Genomic DNA, 18,908 nt, shown 5'->3' with positions numbered 1-18,908 from the left:
AGAGTTTCGTTTACCATTGAGCCGGGTCACTCCTTACTTACAGTTCGTTACCACGAACTGTTTGAAAAGAAGACGCTACAGTTCTACAGCACGAACAGGGCTTCCACTATCCTTGAATTTTCGGGAATTTCCCCGAAAATCTATGTATCTCCCCGAAAAAAAAATTTGGTTCCCCGAATCCCCGAAAATCACTCAACCACGGTTTCAACCCTAGTGACTATCCCTAGCAAACATTACTGTACATACCATGATTTTTCACTACTCTCTTGTTTGTTAATTTTTGTCTCCTGTATTACGTTGCATAAAAACCAGACCGATACAATTTAATTATAGACGGCTCTTTATATGTTCACAATAGTGTCACTTTCTTTTATTAGATTAAATCATTTCGAATGCAGAATTCCAAATGCTATAAGATTAATACATTTACATCATTCGTGGCCAAGCAATCTTGACAAAATTAGCCAAGAATTATTCTTGAAGTTGTTTAACGGAACGCTCAGTTAAATTCTGGATTTTGAAATTGAACTTCTAAAGAAAGAGAATTTTTTAGAAAGCCGAATCATAAGTTTAAATTTGGTTTTCTTTTTCTATTTTTGGTTTTGAATTACTGTATTAATGTTTAATACTTAAGGATTGAACGCATGATATATTGAAGGAATTGATCTTTTTGCCAGGAATTTTTACCATTTAAATTATTGTTTCATTTGGTGTGTAAAATTTAAGTTCTTTTCTTTTTTATCTGAGAATTGTATTTGTCATACCACCCTTTATCCTCAAACATATTCACCCAGCACTCCCTTTACAATTATGATTCTGGTCCCTTCACCCGTGTAATATTTTCAGTGGGCGTAATATTTTAAACTGCAGTTTTAGGATCTTTTTACGTTCTTGTAAAACTTTTAGTTAGGCAAAGGAAGGTCTACGGAAAATATATTCTGCTCAAATTCGGGGTAGCCAAGTAAATTTGATTAAATATCTAAGGCCTACCTTTACAACTTCTAATGCCTGAACAATTAATAACCCTGTATGAAGGCTAATTCTGAGATAGAATAAAGAAGAAAATGTGGTATAATTTATTTTTTCCTATGAACTATCCCTAAATACAATCTCCTTACCATAAAAAAATACCCACTCCCTCTCCCTGCTAATGAAGCAAAATTTAGCTATAGAGTATGTAAAAGGTCGAGGAATAGGGGATTTAAACGGAAGTAACCCCAAAGATATTATCCACAAGAAAATTTACATTACAGCTTAAAGTAAAAATTTGGTTATTAGGCTCATATTGTTTTCTTGTCAAGTTTTATATATTTTCGGACTTTTTATCACGAAGAGTTGGCTAATAATGCCAAATAATGTTAGCACGAAAGTAAAATAATAAATAACTTGTATATGATTTGTAGCCTACAGCTATCATGTCCAGACATTAGATGGGCTGATATAAAAATGAGACTGCAATAAGTATTATATTCGGAACATGAATCTTCACAAGGTTGGTGGGAGGGTTGGGGGTTGATCGGTAACTATATAGTAATTATGAGGCAACCAAAAGAAAGAAAAGCATAGTAGAAACAAGAAAATGAAAAAAAACGTATGTTCCGAGGGGGTATTTTCCGCAGGGGGCTGGGTATTTTCCGAGGGCATTTTTTGCGGGGGATATTTTCCGCGGGGGTACTTTCCGTGGGGAGTATTTTCAGCGGAGGAGCATTTTCTACAAGGAATATTTTCGTAAGGAGGGGGGGGGTATTTTCCGTTTTTTCTGTGGGGAAATTTTTATTAGGGGGGGGGGGGTAAACACCTAAGACCTTAGAATCAGCATGAAAAAACAATAATGTGGCAATTGTCGTCAAAATTCCCGTTTTTAATTTAAGTTTAAATTTACTTGTTTAGTTTAGTTCTTGTTTGTTTTAAGTTTTGATATTACACCGTACTTATAGGTTGAATTTTTTCTATTTAATTTACTTATCTAGAAACCACAAACAATATGTATATATTTTTTTTTTGAAAACAATTTTGAAAATTTTGCCACAATATCAGCAATAAACAGTTTTCAGACAAGTTTTGATATTACACCGTACTTATAGGTTGAATTTTTTCTATTTAATTTACTTATCTAGAAACCACAAACAATATGTATATATTTTTTTTTTGAAAACAATTTTGAAAATTTTGCCACAATATCAGCAATAAGAGTTTTCAGACATGGGTTCCAATCCTGGGCTCTGGCTCTAAAACCTATTTTCTAAAAGGCTTGATTTTCTACGCGGATCCAAGCCCTACTTGAGCCTGAAAACGAAGCTAAAACCAATTTTGAAACGAAATTCCATTTTGTTTTTCCCCCCCGAAAAATCCCCGAATCTTGAAGACTTGACCCCGAAAACTCCCCGAATTTTTAAGACTTGTCCGAGAATTTTAATATTTGAGAGTGAAAGCCCTGAGTGCAAGTGAAGCAAAGCAAAACACCATTAAACTTTTCTACTTAGACTAGAGCTATTAGGGGAGGGTGGGGTGGGCTCCGATGCATTTATGACGATAGTAATTATTATTTTTGGAAAGAGCATGGAGGGATGCATCAAATGCTGTATTCATCATTTAGCTAGTGATATAATGTAAAACCAAATTCAACCACAGATACTCATACAAATTGAGATCCTTATCACGTTTATACGTTTCAAATAATGTAGCATTAACGAGGATTAAAGCAATGGTAACTAAAATAATCAACTAAAATATAATTGAAACATAAATTATTAATCAATTAATAAGTCGAAAATTAATTTTGTTAAAAAATTAAATTTTGTTAAAATTTGACCTGAAAATTTTGGGGGAGACAGTGAGGGTGGACTAATTAAAATTTTACCCCGGACACAAGAGAAGCCAGAACCGCCACTGTCTAAATCGCGGTATAGCTTGGGCTTAGTAACAAGATTGTATTTTTTATTTCAAATTGAAATCAACTGGTGCTGTAAATCAGCACCGTTGCTGTCATCTCTGGGGGTCGTTTATGAAGTTTTCACACTTCTGGGATGAATGCCAAAGGCCGTTTGCCAAGCGGTGCTCAAAGGGCAAATCAACAGGATAATGTATGTTTCATCATACTTTGTTCTTTTTGATTTAGATTTCCCTTGGAATCTTGCTTTCGAGAACGGATTGACGAACGGTTTTTGGCCTTTGTCTCAGGAGTTTGCAAATTTTAGATCCGACCTTTCAGCGTCACTGCGGCATTAGTATAGGCCCGTTTTTTCACTCATCAATGTGCTAAGATCTTACATCTTTTGTCAGAAAACGCTTAAAAGTGAAATCTTTGAACAAAGATCTTACATCTTTGGCCGTTTTTGTGCAAACGTCTTTCATCATTCTGCTCTGATCAGCGGTCTGAGAACAATGAAAGCTGTCATTTAATCTTTTGATTTTGCAGAAAGTATTTGGAGGAAAGTATTTTGCAGAAAGTATAGTTAATTCAGCCACTATGTTTCATTTAATTACTAACAGTCTACTATCATCCAGTCAACACAGATTTTGTCCTAATCGGTCAGTTGACACTAACCTCATTGACACATACAAGTATGTGACAATATTGATGAGGGATCTCTTGTTGACGTGATTTTACTGGATCCGGCCAAACCGGTTGATAGAGTATGTCATAGGAGACTAAATTCTAAACTCTGTGCAATAAGCCTTCCTGATATGTTGTCAACTGGACGTGTCATTGAGTGCCTAGTCAGTAGGCTAAATATGTCACTCAGTTATATATTTCTGTATATAACTTATATAGGCCTAGTCAGTGAGTTACACATATTTATAAGTAGTAGGCTAAATATGTCACTCAGTTATATATTTCTGTATATAACTTAGATAGGCCTAGTCAGTGAGTTACACATATTTATATGTAGTAGGCTAAATTTGTCACTGAGTTATATATTTCTGTATATAACTTATATAGGCCTAGTAAGTGAGTTACACATATTTTAAGTAGTAGGCTAAATATGTCACTAAGTTATATAATTCTGTATATAACTTATATGCCTAGTCAGTCAGTTACACATATTTATAAGTAGTAGGCTAAATATGTCATTCAGTTATATATTTCTGTATATAACATATATAGGCCTAGTCTGTGAGTTACACATATTTATAAGTAGCAGGTTTAATGTGTCACTTAGTTATATATTTCTGTATATAACTTATATAGGCCTAGTCAGTGAGTTATGTATATTTATAAGTAGTAGGTTAAATATGTCACTGAGTTATTGCCTTTGCAAAACAAAAGTGATCCGTTTATCTGGCCTCCCCTAGGCCATTCAGCATGTCCCCAGGTGGCGAAAGGGGAACACTCTACAGATATGTAGGGTACCTCCATAGGAGGCATCGACCAAGGGGGGACCTTGTCCCTGGGGGTCCATAATAGAATCTGGGGCACCCTTGCCCGGGGTCATAAATACAGGCAGAGGAGGAAGAAGGCCACTCAAATGTACACTCAAAAGGGCCCACTTGTTTACCCACAAGTTTCATGAGTTGCAAACCATCTCCCAGCAATGGGTTAAATTGCATGGTGATGCAGAACACCATCGCGGGAGGATCCTCTATAGGAGGACAACTCCGGCAGGGCGTAAGATCCAGATCTATAGACAACGGCCTCTGTAAAGGGCTGCTTCAATCCTTTTGGGGCACCAACAAGAATGGAAGCCTTGCAGTCAATTCTATTCCCACTTGAGGAGTGGCGCCCCTTGAGGAAATTATAGCCTGGTAAACAAAACAGCATTTGCAGGGGATTCTGACTAATGGACAATTCTTCTGGGATTGGTATGTTTTGATGGGCGTCTTTGGGCTGAAAAACCTCTTCCTAGCTAATTTATCTATTACGGGTTGCCTCCCCGTAGTAGCATAATATTTGTAGGCATGAATATATAATGAGTCGGAGGTAATAGGCTTGAGATTGTCTGTGCAGGATTTCGACTCTTGTTGATAGAAGAGCATCGCCAAGCGCTGAAAACCATGTTGTGACCAAGATGGGCCCAGGATTGCACAAAGCCTCCATTCATGGAGGTCCCAGGGACTTCTTGCTGTCCGGTTCTAAGCCGGCTTAAGCACTTCGGTGTAGACTTGAGAAGATATGTGATCCCCATCCTGCACTTGTATCCGGGATCATTGCTTTTCCTGAGGCGAAAAAAATTTCAATGATTTAAAGAACATGAAAAATTGAAACTTGGAATGTTACAACATTGAAAGATGACTATTGTATCGAAATTTTGACTGACGAATTCAAATGATTTGAACTGGATCTGTTAGGAATTTCTGAAACTCATATACCAGGGGTAGGACTCCTGAAGTTAGGTGATATAGAATTTGTTTACTCAGGCAGGAAGGATGGGTTACATAGACAGAGAGTAGGGCTCATGATGAATAAGGAAGCTGCTAAGTCTTGTTTAGGCTAGGAAGGTATTAATAATAAAATACTAATTGCTCATTTTATGACTAGTAAGTTCAAGGTATCAGTTATAGTAGTATACGCCCCTGTAGAACCGACTGATGGAAATACTAGTGACTCAGATGAATTCTACTTACAGTTACAGGAGCAAATAGACAAGGTCCCACGTAGAAATATGATGTTATTGCTGGGAGATTTTAACGCCCAGGTTGGTAGAAATAAGGATAGATGGTATCCCAGCTTAGGTAAATTTGGTGTAGGAAAAGAAAACAGTAATGGATACAGACTTTTTCAATTTTGTAGGTATAACAATCTAGTTATAACCAATACGGTGTTTGGTCATAAAATGGCTCATAAACTAACATGGTATTCACGTGATGGTAAGACAGCAAACCTTATTGATTATGTTATAGTAAATCGAAGACTGGCAGGATCAATACAAGATACTAGGGTATATAGACTCATAGACTCATAGACTCATTTATTTATAAACAACTATCGTAGCCATGGCCGAAGCCCCGACTAAATGGCGCTGTTTAGTACAGTGCATAAAACTGGTCACTGGCGGTTTAAATAACTGACAAAAAAAGGCACGAAAGAATTGCTGTGACGGGTTGTTCGACACTTTGGCGGCTCTAGTTGATTTTTATGGCGGGTGTTGGCGGTGATAGGTGCAGGTGGGGAAGCAACGAACGGTGTTTCTGGGACGCAAGAAGGGACTGCCCAAAATTGCACATTAACTGTAAGCGCCTATCACGCAACGTTGGCAGTCGTAAGGTACTAAGGGCAGCCTCATAAGAGTTGTATTTCGGGCCTAGTATCACTTTCACTGCCCGTTTTTGAATGGCTTCCAGATCTTCACTTAGGTATTCAATATTATGAGCCTGAGGGCCCCACACAGGACACGCATATTCAAGGATTGGGCGCACATACGTGACGTAAACCGTCTTCAGCTGACTTTGTGAGAAACCCAGTCGGCGCAAGGTAATTAGCGACTGTAATGCGTAACTACCTTTTTTCACCAGACCGGCGATGTGCGCGCTAAATGAACAGTCGTCACTGAAAGTAACCCCGAGAATCACTGAGGTTGAGGTAGTAGGGTACCAAGGAACCGGGCATGAGAGGTCACGCTTAAGCGGATTAAACCTCATGACTTTTGTTTTATTCATATTAAGCTGGAGGTCATTAATGCTACACGCCTCGAGAAAGGAGTTCCTGATCTCACTGCTGAACTGGGGATACACGTCTGACTTTTCAGCAAGATATTTCAGAAGTAGGGAGAGATCGTCCACGTATTTGAATCTGTCTTCAAACTCGAGGATAATGTAGTTAATTACCGCTAAAAACAAAAGAGCTGCCAGCTTAGTGCCTTGTGGTGCGCCACACGTTAGTTCAGCCCACTCAGAGTTTAAGTCACTAGGGAAGAGAGCATAGACACACTGACAGCGGTAACGCAGGAAGTCAACAACTAAGAGCAAAATATGCTTCCTAGCGCCCATCTTTTTGAGGTTATTTGCTGCTGTATAGTGGCGGATCAAGTCAAAAGCCTTACGATAGTCGACTAAAAGCAGGTCAACGAGGCTACTGCCTTTGTCCAACCACTCGGTAATCAGGTGGTAGAGACGTACTAGATAATGCGTCGTACTACTCCCTTTCAAGCAGCCGTACTGAAACGGATCTAGGGCTGGCTGAACTTGGGCTAGGAGCTCTCTATAAATAAAAGATTCAGTCACTTTAGCCATATTAGGCGTAATAGAAATCGGACGAAGCTGATTGCAGGACTTCGGGTCTTTGACTTTAGGTACGACGCGGACGTAGGCTTTTTTCCAAGCACTCGGGAATTTGTGCTCCTTGAACGACTGATTGATCACTGATGAGAGTGGTTTTGCTAAAAACATAGAATATTCTCTTAAAAGTTTAACTGGCAATTCTCCTGGGTAAGAAGCACAGTTGCTTTTTAACTTTTGAAGTTCTTTATACACCGCGAACTCGGATACTTCAACGATTGTATCTTCAGAGACGTCAGCGATGAGGGCTTCGATTTCGGCTTCGGTGAAGGACGGGTGAGTAGTACAGATTGAAGTGAAAAAGGCGTTCACTTCGGCTGATTTTATCAGCGTTTTGTCGTCTTTCTGTATCTTAATTTCACTGGTGGTACGTTTACCGGTAAGACGCTTGACTTCAGAGTGCCACCTACGGGGCTCACCTTGAAGGAGAGGCGAGACTTTGTCATGAACGTACCTTTTCTGCGCTGCTCGTAACAGTTTAACAATGCGGTTACGAAGTTTGTTTGCTTGAACAATATCCCCACTGCGATGTAACTGGCAGCGAGTTAAGATAAGCTTCTTTAGATCGGGTGTTACCCAAGGTTTGTCAGTATCACTAACAGTTATTTTTTTCTCAGGGAAATGTTCGTGATATTTACATGACAGCAAAGAGTTGAAAGTATCAACTTTCTGGTCGATATCTGTCATAGAGCAAATCTCATCAAAGTCAAACGTCCCAATCCACTGTCCAAAGGAACGAATTGCCTCTTTAGTCATAGGTCGAGTGGTAATTTTTACTTTACGTGGTGCTGGAAGGCCAACTTTGGCCTTCCAAAGAAGTGTGTTATGGTCAGAGTTATGCAACGGACCGAGAGAGAAGGGTACTTCGTAATAATCGGGACTGTTCGTGAAAATAAGATCTAATATACTACCACTGACGTGAGTAGGGATTGAGACAACTTGCTTGAGGTCAAGCATGCTGGAGACCCATGCCTTATTAGTCTGATTGAAATCACCAGCGATTACAAAAGCTGGCGCTGCGTGTCTGCGGCGTAGGTCATCAGTGCAGTTTTGGATATACTGGATCAGTTCTTTTCTGTTCTTTGCACTTTCGGGGTAGTAAACTGCAGCTACAACCAAGCACGAATATCGCTTTGATAGGCGCTTTGGTTTGCATTCGACCCAAATTACTTCATGGCATGATTCACTGGGCTGACTTAGTAATTTACAAGGTAAGTCTTCCCGAAAGTACAGTCCGACCCCACCGCCTCGTCGGTTAATCCCTCGGTCGCGTCTCGTATTAAAAAAACACTTGTACCCCTTGATATGCCCGGTTTCATCATTAATATCCCAACAGTCTGTGATAACAGCAATGGGGGAACTCGTCTGTTTGAGAACTACTTCAAGTTCGTCGGTTTTATTGTTTAGTGATCGGGCATTACATACTAGGATATTGGGAAGTCTGCACTTCGACAAGAAATACTCAGGTGTTAGGGGAGGTGGGGTACTTGACAGTGACGATACTGGGTCAGCGTACCACGGACGAAGTGAAGGAGGGATTTCACTAGGAGGGATGCAGTTAACTACTGTCAGAATACGGTCCCTTGCTGTACTGAGAGACCTCGCTCTGTTGTTAGAAACGAGAACAGGGATAGCACAATTTTTATTTCTTTGGCCTCCTCTTTTCCCTCTGTGGCTACGCTTGGATCGCTGTTGACTTGGATTGACATCTGGCGGCTTTCTCAACAGTCGAAAGAGCCTTAAGTTAATGAAAATAAATGGCGCCACTGTCAGACGAGATGAATTCAGTTCGTATAAATCAGCTTTTCCGTACTTTAATGCCATCGTTATTGCACTAATGGAAACTATGACAGTCAAATTTTCAATTATTCATACCACCACAGCAGAAAAGAAACCATGAGAAAATTCACAAATAAAGCTATACTTGTACGACGCTCAGGCTGCTATTTGAGCGCTCTGGAACGCCATCTCCAATTAAACTCCAAATTACAAAATATCGGAAGGGTAATTACCTCCCGGGAAGTTATGATGTTAGTAGACTCCAGGATGAGAATTTGAGAGAAACTTTCCAGGAACAGTTGAATACTAAACTTGAGAGTTTAAAATTTGATAATGTGGAAGATGGTTGGAATAATTTTAGAAAAATAATTTGTGAAGTTGCTGAAGGTGTACTAGGGAAGAAAGCTAGAACTGCAGCTAAGAATATTAGTGACAAAGCTTTATGTTTAATAGAAAGGAGAAAGGACTTGTACAAGAAGTATCTGAGTGATAGATCATATGAAAACAAAAGGAATGTAAAGAAAGTGGAGAAAGCATTAAAATATGAACTAAGGAGGTGTGAGGTGGAGGCCTTAGATAAAATTGCCGAGGATTTAGAAGATGCAGCTAGACGGCATAATAGTAAAATATTGTACTGGCACGTTAACAAATTGAGAGGTAGTAGTCAATCCGGACTTGTCCCAGTTAAAGACAGGAATTGGGTGGCAATTAGCGATAAGACAAAAGCTAAAGAGAGATGGGCCGAACATTTTGAGAATTTGCTTAACCGAGATAGAGTTGCTGGAAAAAATATAGAGGAAAATGAATAAGTTTGTGATACCTTGGATGTGAAGGAAGATTTGTTTTGTGAGGAGGAATTAGAAACAGTACTAAAAGGATTAAAGAATAATAAGGCTCCAGGTGCTGATAGGGTAGTAAATGAGTTTCTTAAATATGGTGGCGCTGAGGTTAGAAATAAGTTATTGGAGATTATGAATATGATTTTTGAAAAAGGGGAAGTACCTAACGATTTTAGGAAAACCTTAATTAAGCCACTTTATAAGAAAGGTGATAAAAGTGAGTGTGGTAATTATCGAGGCATTAGTCTGGTCTCTGTAGGTAGCAAATTGCTTAGTAATATGATACTTTTTAGACTGAGAGATGCCGTAGACAAAGTTTTAAGAGAAGAGCAGTGCGGTTTTAGAAAAGGTAGAGGATGTGTTGACCAAATTTTCACTCTTAGGTTAATAATTGAGAAGTGCCTAAGTTTTCAAACACCTTTGGTTCTCAGTTTTATAGATTATGAGCAAGCGTTCGATTCTGCTGATAGAGGAGCTTTAGTAAAGGTTTTATCCTTGTATGGTATACCAGACAAATACATTAAAGTGATTAGTGCTATGTACGAGAATAACACTGCTGCGGTTAAGGTAGGAAATGAGGTTAGCAGCTGGTTTTGTATTAAATCAGGAGTTAAGTAGGGTTGTGTTCTATCCCCCTTTATATGGATTATTTTGATGGACTTTGTTTTAAGGAGCACAGAAAAGGCAATGAGAGACCACGAAATCAAATGGGGAGGAAAAAGTCTCCTGGGCCTGGATTATGCTGATGACTTAAGCATCCTAGATGAAAGTGTGAGCAAAATGAATGAAGTTTTATTGGTTTTGCGAGTTCAGGGTGCTAGTATTGGTTTGAAAATTAATGTTAGGAAGACCAAGTCACTAAGGCTAGGAATAAGTGAAGATGAAAAGGTGACGTTGGGTAATGAAAAGATTGATCAGGTGGGCAGTTTCACTTACCTTGGTAGTATTATTAGTAAAGATGGTGGGAGCAGTGAAGATGTTAAAAATAGAATAGCCATGGCTCAGGGTGTTTTTTCACAGTTAAAAAAAGTCTGGAAGAATAAGAAGATAAGTCTGCAAACCAAGATTAGAATCTTAGAAGCTACAGTGATGACAGTGGTCAAATATGGCTCTGAAGCAAGGACACTCCGAAAAGCGCAGGAATATTTGCTAGATGTTTTACATAGAAATTGATTCAGGATAGTTCTGTGTACCCAGCTGACTGACCGTATTTGAAACAACGGGCTTTGCGGAAAATGTAGTTCAATACAGCTCTCTAGGTCTATAATGAAAGAAAGATTGAGGTGGTTAGGGCATGTTGTTGGGATGAGGGATGACAGATTGCCAAAGATTGTTCTTTTCGGCCAACCATCTAGGGCTAAACGGAAAGCAGGTCGTCCCGTCTGGGTTGGGAGGACGTCATAAAGAAAGATTTAAAGGAAATGGGAACTTCGTGGACGGGTGTAAAAAGGGCGGCTTTGAATAGATTGGGGTGGAGGAGGAGCGTGCGTAGCTGTGTTGGCCTCAGGCGGCTTGGTGCTGCGATGAGTTGTTAGTAGTAGTAGTAGTAAAGCAATGGTAGGAAGCCAAGAAACGAATAATTTCAATTGGCAGGGTTCCGTGTAGTTTCTATTAATTTTCCTTTCATATATGGTATTATTCATGCTATTTTATCACGCGATTTTGGCATTATGAATAGTGTTAGGAAAGAAAGTTAAAGAGAAATAATTGAAAAAAATAATTGAAACGCTTCTACACTTTTGCACTCAAATGCTCCACCCTAAGGCTCAAAATTTTATGCAACATGCGAAAAAAAGAGAAAATTTTTAAGAATGATGGTCAAAATTGAGTTTTCTTCCGTTTTGGAAAATAAAAATTTTTTCTAATGAAAATTTGCGGCTGTTAATTTCCAAAACAAAATTAAAACTTGGTATTGATGGAAGCCAGCGCTCAGAGGAGAAAACAAACTTATTGCAAACAATAAAACCCAAGGGCAAGAAAACACCTGTTTAAAATGCCTTGGAGAAGAAAATATAATAATTGAATCCTAAAAATTGTTTTTGTAACCCCTATTTCAGATTTGTTCAAATTTCAATTTAAATCTTCTCCAGTACTTTATGCGTAAAGTGATTTCAGTGCTGAATCTCTGTATAGTTTTCATGTCACACCACGCTCGATAGCGCTGAATGAAATGGTATTCCTCACTCTTTCGTACAGATCCCTCTTTTCTGTGGTTTGATATTTCTCAAAATATGAAGCTCATTCTTCAACAAATACTATCGTGCTTACCGGGTCTCGCGTTTGAACCAATTTGCTTGAGTGTCGATACATCAGAAATTCTCCAGAATCCTTCCGGTAAAGGATTCGGAGCCATCTGTAATCGAGTTTGTAGGCAATACCAAGTCACAGATTTGGGGATGAAACACTTTTTTTGAAATTTTGTTTTAATGAAGGGGCTTAGAAAGAGACTTTTAGCATCAGACTTTTTCAAACCTAGAAACTGAAATTGTAGCATAGTTTGAGGGGGGGGGGGTAAAACAAAAACAAAATATATATAATTGCTAGGTAATAACTAGGTAATGCTAGGTAATAAGCCCTGAAAAGGGCTTATCCCAGATTTGCCTCTCAATTACTCGGACTATCTGTCTCGGATTTTTCTATAATTAACCATGTCTTGACGCCTACTGCAAAATACTAGATTTTAATTCAAAATCAACGGATTCGGTCCTACCGCAAAATTAGATCCCCAAATGCAATCCTGCCTATACAACCTTGTGATAGGACATGTGTTTTTTAGAGGATGCCTTGTGATTTAACGAACGTGTAGCCACAATCATACACATACACTTTCCAGGGGGGTGGAGCAGCACATTTTGGGAGGAGGACTCAAATATATGAAAAAGGGAAATATGCAGACATAATGAAAATACAAGAAGCGACAGTAAAATATTAAATCTAATTATTTTGGGAAGGGGAATATTGAGAAACCAATTTATCTTATGCAGTGGATTTACACAGTGAAAGTAATTTAAGAAATCGCTTTTCGGACAAACTTTCTTTGCAATCGCAATAAATTGGATCTAGGTGAACGAATTTTTCAGGAATCAGCCCAAATAACAAACACTGAAAAGATTCGATTTTGGTAATAAAATTAAAAAATTAGGGTCCATGGTGACACTTATTTTTTCTACAAATTGTAAGAAACAAAAAATAACGGTGTGCATATACAAAGTATTATGTATTTACTTGTACACTTGATTTTTTAACATGTGGCTATCGAACATCTTAAAGTTGGTTAATATTTACCCACTATAGAGTTCATATTTGAGGCGGGAGGGGATTCCCAAATTGGGGTGCAGGCCCCACTGTTGGGACATAGCAACATTTTGGTGGGTCATGGACAGAACCTGCACACTTTGACCTACTATACTTTAAAGCCTTAACTTAAAAAAAAACACCTTTCATGTGAAAAATGTCCTATTCATATGCATTTAAAGAGGAAAAAAAATAATAGTCATTTAATAAAAAAATAATTTACGCAATAACGTCATTTATTGTATAGAAGGTGTTTTATACAGACAATATTTTTCCTTAGCATAAATGATGACCTGAAAAAATATCAAGTTAATAGCCTTTCAAGCTTTCTTCAGGTGAATAAATGTAAAACTTTGAACAAAAAATTAAGTATCATGAGGGGAGGATCAGGATTTTAGAAATGCCTAGATGGGGCATGGCCCAAAGCCGGGTGGGAAGTTGGGAACCACTGAGTTGAGCACAGACTGAGAAAAATGAAGCCAATACAGTAATTTTAACTTGATTGACATCTAAAAGGTAATTTGTTTTTTCTTCTACAATTCTAAGAAAAGAATCATGAAGTTAAAATTTTGAGAAAAATAAAAACGACTCACTTCAGAAAGAGAAAAACTTTTTTCCATTCCACAAGCTCCTTCTTACGAACGAGCTTTTTCTAGACTGAGTTCTCGGCGACACTAGCAACAAATTATATTGCCTTATCAGGACAGAGTGACCTTCCCTGTTCGAATTCCAGGGAGCGAATGAAGAGTTAGAGAGAAATTTCTATCTTTGCTCAAAACGGATCGAAGTCCCGCAGTAGTTAAAACTGGAAGGGGGAGAAATTAAATAGCTCAAAATAAGCAGCGCATGGTCTTTAGGGATAGATTTTTATCTTGAGATGTTTCTATGAAAGAAGTGCAATTGAAACCTGCATTGAAGGAAAAAGATAGCTTCAAATTAGAATGAAAGAGAATATCAATAGGAAATGGACTGAAGCAAGAACTGAAAGCCGCCAAGAGAGTTTACCATAAGCGTGCCTTGAAAGAAGAAATCAGAATTATGAGTTGTATTCAAATGGTCTTTGAATTATCTGAAAATGTTTGGTGACGTTGTAAAATGAATCTAACATGCAAGTTAAGAATTTAAACTTTAAAATAGGCTTACTTGCTTACTTAGGACTTCCCACGCCGGTCGGCACATAAGGCTGCAACAATGCCTCTCCAGGATGACCACTCCTGCGTCATCGGCCAAAGATCATCAAGGGATATTGAATAAATGCTCTTAAATCAAATTCCTAGAGTTCAAACTTCTAGAAAAATTCAATTGCACTAAGATGCATTCCCTCCGTGTTTACCTGTTCTTTGTCAGGCCATTATTGGAACACGTGTGTTAGGTCTGGCATCCACATCTTTCTTCTGAGCTTATTAAAAAAAAGCAGTCGATCCAGAAGCGTTTCGCTTAAGAACACTGACAAAGAGAGTAATATCCAACACTCCGTCTTCCTTAAAGCCGCGCACCTTACCACCTTCACAGAAAGGAGGGATAATATTTACTTACGTTTTGCTAAGTCTGCCATTTCCAACGCCTGCTATCACATTATTTTCCTTGGTTTTCACAACCACGCTAGACAAGGCCGTATTCAGGGTGGAGGGTTGGTGGTGGGGGTCGTAAGTTTGCCCCCCCCCCCCCCGAAATGTTTGTTCGACATATAAAAACGGAATAAAATGAATATAAACAATTTTTTATGCGTTTTTTGTACTCCCACCCCCGAAAAAAAATCCTTTTGTAAACCCTCCACCAAAAAAAAAAGTCTTGGATACGGCCCTGCTACTAGACCCCGTCTACTCCGCTTAGCCTCTCCAGCAGCCCAGTTTACTCGCCAATCCACGCTGTTACCGAGAGGTTTCATCCCTTTCATCACGGATCGCCATAATAGTTCTTGATATCAGTCCTAAACTAAATAGGGCTGCTTTGTCTCTTTTTTTATTGCTATTTGTTCATGTATTGTAACAGGAGTTATTGTCTACAGTAACTATTGTCTTCTTATTTTGCCATTGTTGGTGCTATTATTTTTTGCCCCTTTCTCATACAGTCTGAGCCCTAGTTTTTTTTTTAATTTCACGTTCACGTTATACTTCTTACTTTAGTTTTTGACCCAAGCCATTTTTTTTTATCAATTATTTCTTTATTGATTTATGAGTAACATTATGCTTATGATTCTTGTTTTGGTTTGAACATTTTTTGAGCTGAAACAGGAACATGGCTATTCTTTTTTTTAGCTTGTGACAGCCGCCCGACTTTTTCCCACCCGAAATGCTTGCGAGACAAGTTAATCTTATTAGCGTCACAGTTTCAAATAAGCTTAAGTGGGACATACATGTTCCAAACACTGTTAAACAGGAAAAACATCACTATCCTTGTTAAAACTTCTAGAAAAATTCAATTGCCCTAAAATGCACTCCCTCCGTATTTATCTGTTCTTTGTCAGGCTATTATTGGAATACGTGTGTTAGGTCTGGCGTCCACACCTTTCTTCTGAGCTTATTAAAAAATTCAGTCGATCCAGAAGCATTCGCTTAAGGACATTTACAAAGAGAGTAATATCCCACACTCCGTCTTCCTTAAAGCCACGCACCTTACCACCTTTACAGAAAGGAGGGATAGTACTTACTTACGTTTTGCTGTCTGCCATTTCCAACGCCTGCTATCAGATTATTTTCCTTGGTTTTCACAACCCCGCTAGACAAGGCCGTATCTAGGGTGGAGGGTGGTGAATGGGGTTTTAGGTTTGCCCCCCACCCCCAAAATGTTTGTCCTTCTTATAAAAACGTAATAAAAATGAATATAAAAAATTTTTTATGCGTTTTTAGAAGTTTTTATTTGTAGCTTGTGAAGGCCGTTTATCAATAAAGTGTTATTTTATCTCATATGGTATATAAGCGCCTGGGACGTTCAAATTATCGGACCTCTCTAACGGGTATTACGGCCCACGCACATGATCTGTTTCAGGGGACGGACAAAATCGTCGATATTACGAATAAAGGTTAAAAAATATCCGAAAATAAAAAAATTAGGATAACTTTGTTTGACACGGAAGTTGCAATCTGCTACTGTTAAGCCATGCTCAACTTTGAGTGATGCAATAAAAAATATATAATGATAAATTAATGAGGTGATAGAACATATGAACTTTCTTATAATGCCTTCAAATAACAAACCGATCAAAAATATCGTTCGTACGTTCAGGGCAAAATCTCTCTTCATGACTCCACCTCTTCGTGCACGCGCAATGACAGATGATTAGCGCATTACAGATGCTGTGATCTAACTGAATGCTAAAAAGCAACTGAAACTATTCCTTTGACGTACTGAAAAAAGAAGAGGATACAGAGAGTACAGAGAGCAAGGAGCTGTAACCAAGCACGTTAGCTCGGGTGCAAGATCATTTTGCTTGGGTTTTACGTGCTGTACGAAAACGGATGCGTCGAGCAAAAGAAAAGAAAAATCAAAACACTAAAAATTCTACTATAACTTCAGAGAACTTGATTCTTATCGCAGTCTCTGAGGTTTGGATGCCCAGGTCTTAGGACACAAGACACAAGTGTTGTGAAGCGTTATTTGTGGTATTTGGGGGTTGTAGTCTTAGATGCCTTTATTCTCCCTTTATAGGGGAGATAAACTCTGGCCCTAAGGTAATTGAACTTTGGTAGCGTGCCTTAGGCTATGAACGAACTAATGAGGCGTACCGACTGAGTATGTTCGAGAGGCTAAAACTAGATCGTAGAGAGTTCGTCTAAAATACAATACTTTTATTCATTTATCAGATAATAAAATTGGATATATTCTGGCTACTGGGACTGGCTGTCCCAAGTAGCCCACAAGTCTCAATAACAAAACAATAAAATATAAATTAGACACTTACGATCATAAAGCAAGGTCCCAAAGTATTGCTAAAACAACGGACCACAGGTCAGTCCGGCATATAGTTAGTAAGAGAGATTTCCTTCCGATAAAATGTATCTTTTATACATTTCTTATCAACCACGCCTTCCCACGTAAATGCTAGGAAGTGGTAATTTCTTAATTTCCCGTTAAACAGAGCTTAGCAGGATATGTTTCTTATCTTAATAAAAAAGTGGTATTTCCAAACTTCATTTTTGCGTCATATATATTTTTACTATATTAATAACTAACTAATATTAGAAAGCTTTACCACAATATTCCCTATTTAATGAAGAATTTTCCCAATTCTCCATATTTTACATTTAAAACAACTTAATATCGTTTACAGCTATTATTCTGCCATCTTTGGGTCATTATGTGCATCTACCCTCAATGGGTTTCCTTAGGGTTATGTTTCTGGTCTAATATAGGCCATGTTCTTTTTTTTTTTTTTTGTCGAAGGATTTCAATTTGAAATTCATCCTTGTTTCTATTTTTATCTGTCTCTAGGACTAACAATTACTATTTCACCCTCTTAATAATTATCGTCTGTTTTAATTGACCCCAAGTGGCTTATACATCATATTAGTGGCTTTGCTTAAATTATATTTATATTAGAATTGTTTTATGAATTTTTTTGAGTTACAATTTAATTCCTATTAATAATTTAATTTTTATCTGTGTCATGTGGTTGATATACCGTATATTTTTTTTTGTTTTAGAAATGCCTTGGGTAAATCACATATAACATTATTGATTAAAAAATTTTCACATATATTTTTTTCAGCACAAAGCATTTTCACATCTTTCGATACATAAGCCATTTGGCTATGTAGCACATATTCTAGGCCTAAATTAAGTTCTGTTTTTATCTCACTTTCTGACGAACTTGTAGTAAAGTCTGTATTACTGCTATAGTTTCCAAAATTTCAGTTGATTGAGTATGCGATGAAAGTATCAGGATCTAATTGAACTGGCTTTGAAATTTGCTTCTTTCCAAAAATGTGTCAAAATATGATTGAAGGAAAAATGGATCCGAAAAGATGCTACGAAAAATTTGATTTCCAAAAAAAAAATTAGCTAAGGCTGTATCTAAAATAAATATTCACATTAATATACATATAAAGCATAAAATTTTACACATATAGTAGAAAGAAAAACTCAATTTTGTAAAGTTTAATTCTTTTCATTACTTTTTTCGCTTTTAATTACTCCAAAAATAATATCTCGCTTAAATCGAAACGTTGTGTTTCTTGGTAGATCGTTCATTTCAAACTTAATAATTAACTGATTATTTTACAAAAAAATATTAATAATTTGACTCGAGGTCAAACATTTACATATAACATTACATCACTAGTTAAAATTTAAAGTAAATTAAAAACATAGTATATACACAAGTATTGTGTAATAAACTTACACAAGCATTGTTAAGTAACAAAACTTAGATACAACATTTATCAAAAAATACATTTGGTTAAAGTTTTAAAAGTTATTTTAAAACACTATATAGTAATTTAAATATACACAAAGCATTTTTTTTCAAAGTAAATTTCTCAAAAAGGAACACTAAAATGTGTTATAACTCTTTTTTTCAATTAACAAAACGCTCAAAATACCAATTTTAATTACAATCAAAAGTATTACTACTGTCATAGCAAAGAACTCGCTTCACTATTTATCGTACTCTTTTATTTTCATATTTATGCACTCGTAGTGCCAACCGTTGTCTGCAGTTGCAGATAAAAGTTTTTTTTTTTTTTTTTTTTTTTTGAAATTAATTAATTTCTTTGCGAGAGATTATGGTTTAGTGCAGACAGGGGTTATTACATCCTTCCCTCTGGGGTTTGATGTTTCCTA

At 37.4% G+C, this 18,908-nt stretch overlaps 1 protein-coding gene across 1 annotated transcript in view; it reads right to left on the bottom strand.

Moving 5' to 3' along the window:
* The window catches only part of LOC148949850 (uncharacterized), a 38,762-nt gene extending 24,916 nt beyond the window's left edge, over nt 1-13,846 (bottom strand). Inside the window, exon 1 of the mRNA XM_089091330.1 lies at nt 13,721-13,846. Within this exon, the coding sequence (XP_088947456.1) occupies nt 13,721-13,747 (27 nt within the window). The 5' untranslated portion in view covers nt 13,748-13,846. The remainder of the gene's footprint in view (nt 1-13,720) is intronic.
* Between the last annotated feature and the right edge of the window lie 5,062 nt (nt 13,847-18,908).

The sequence above is a fragment of the Artemia sp. Qi Xiang Cuo genome, chromosome 7 (assembly GCF_049724085.1).
Source record: "Artemia sp. Qi Xiang Cuo chromosome 7, ASM4972408v1, whole genome shotgun sequence".
NCBI lineage: Eukaryota > Metazoa > Arthropoda > Branchiopoda > Anostraca > Artemiidae > Artemia > Artemia sp. Qi Xiang Cuo.
The sequence above is the reverse complement of the archived record's forward strand: the minus strand, read 5'-3'. Positions and strand labels throughout refer to the sequence as shown.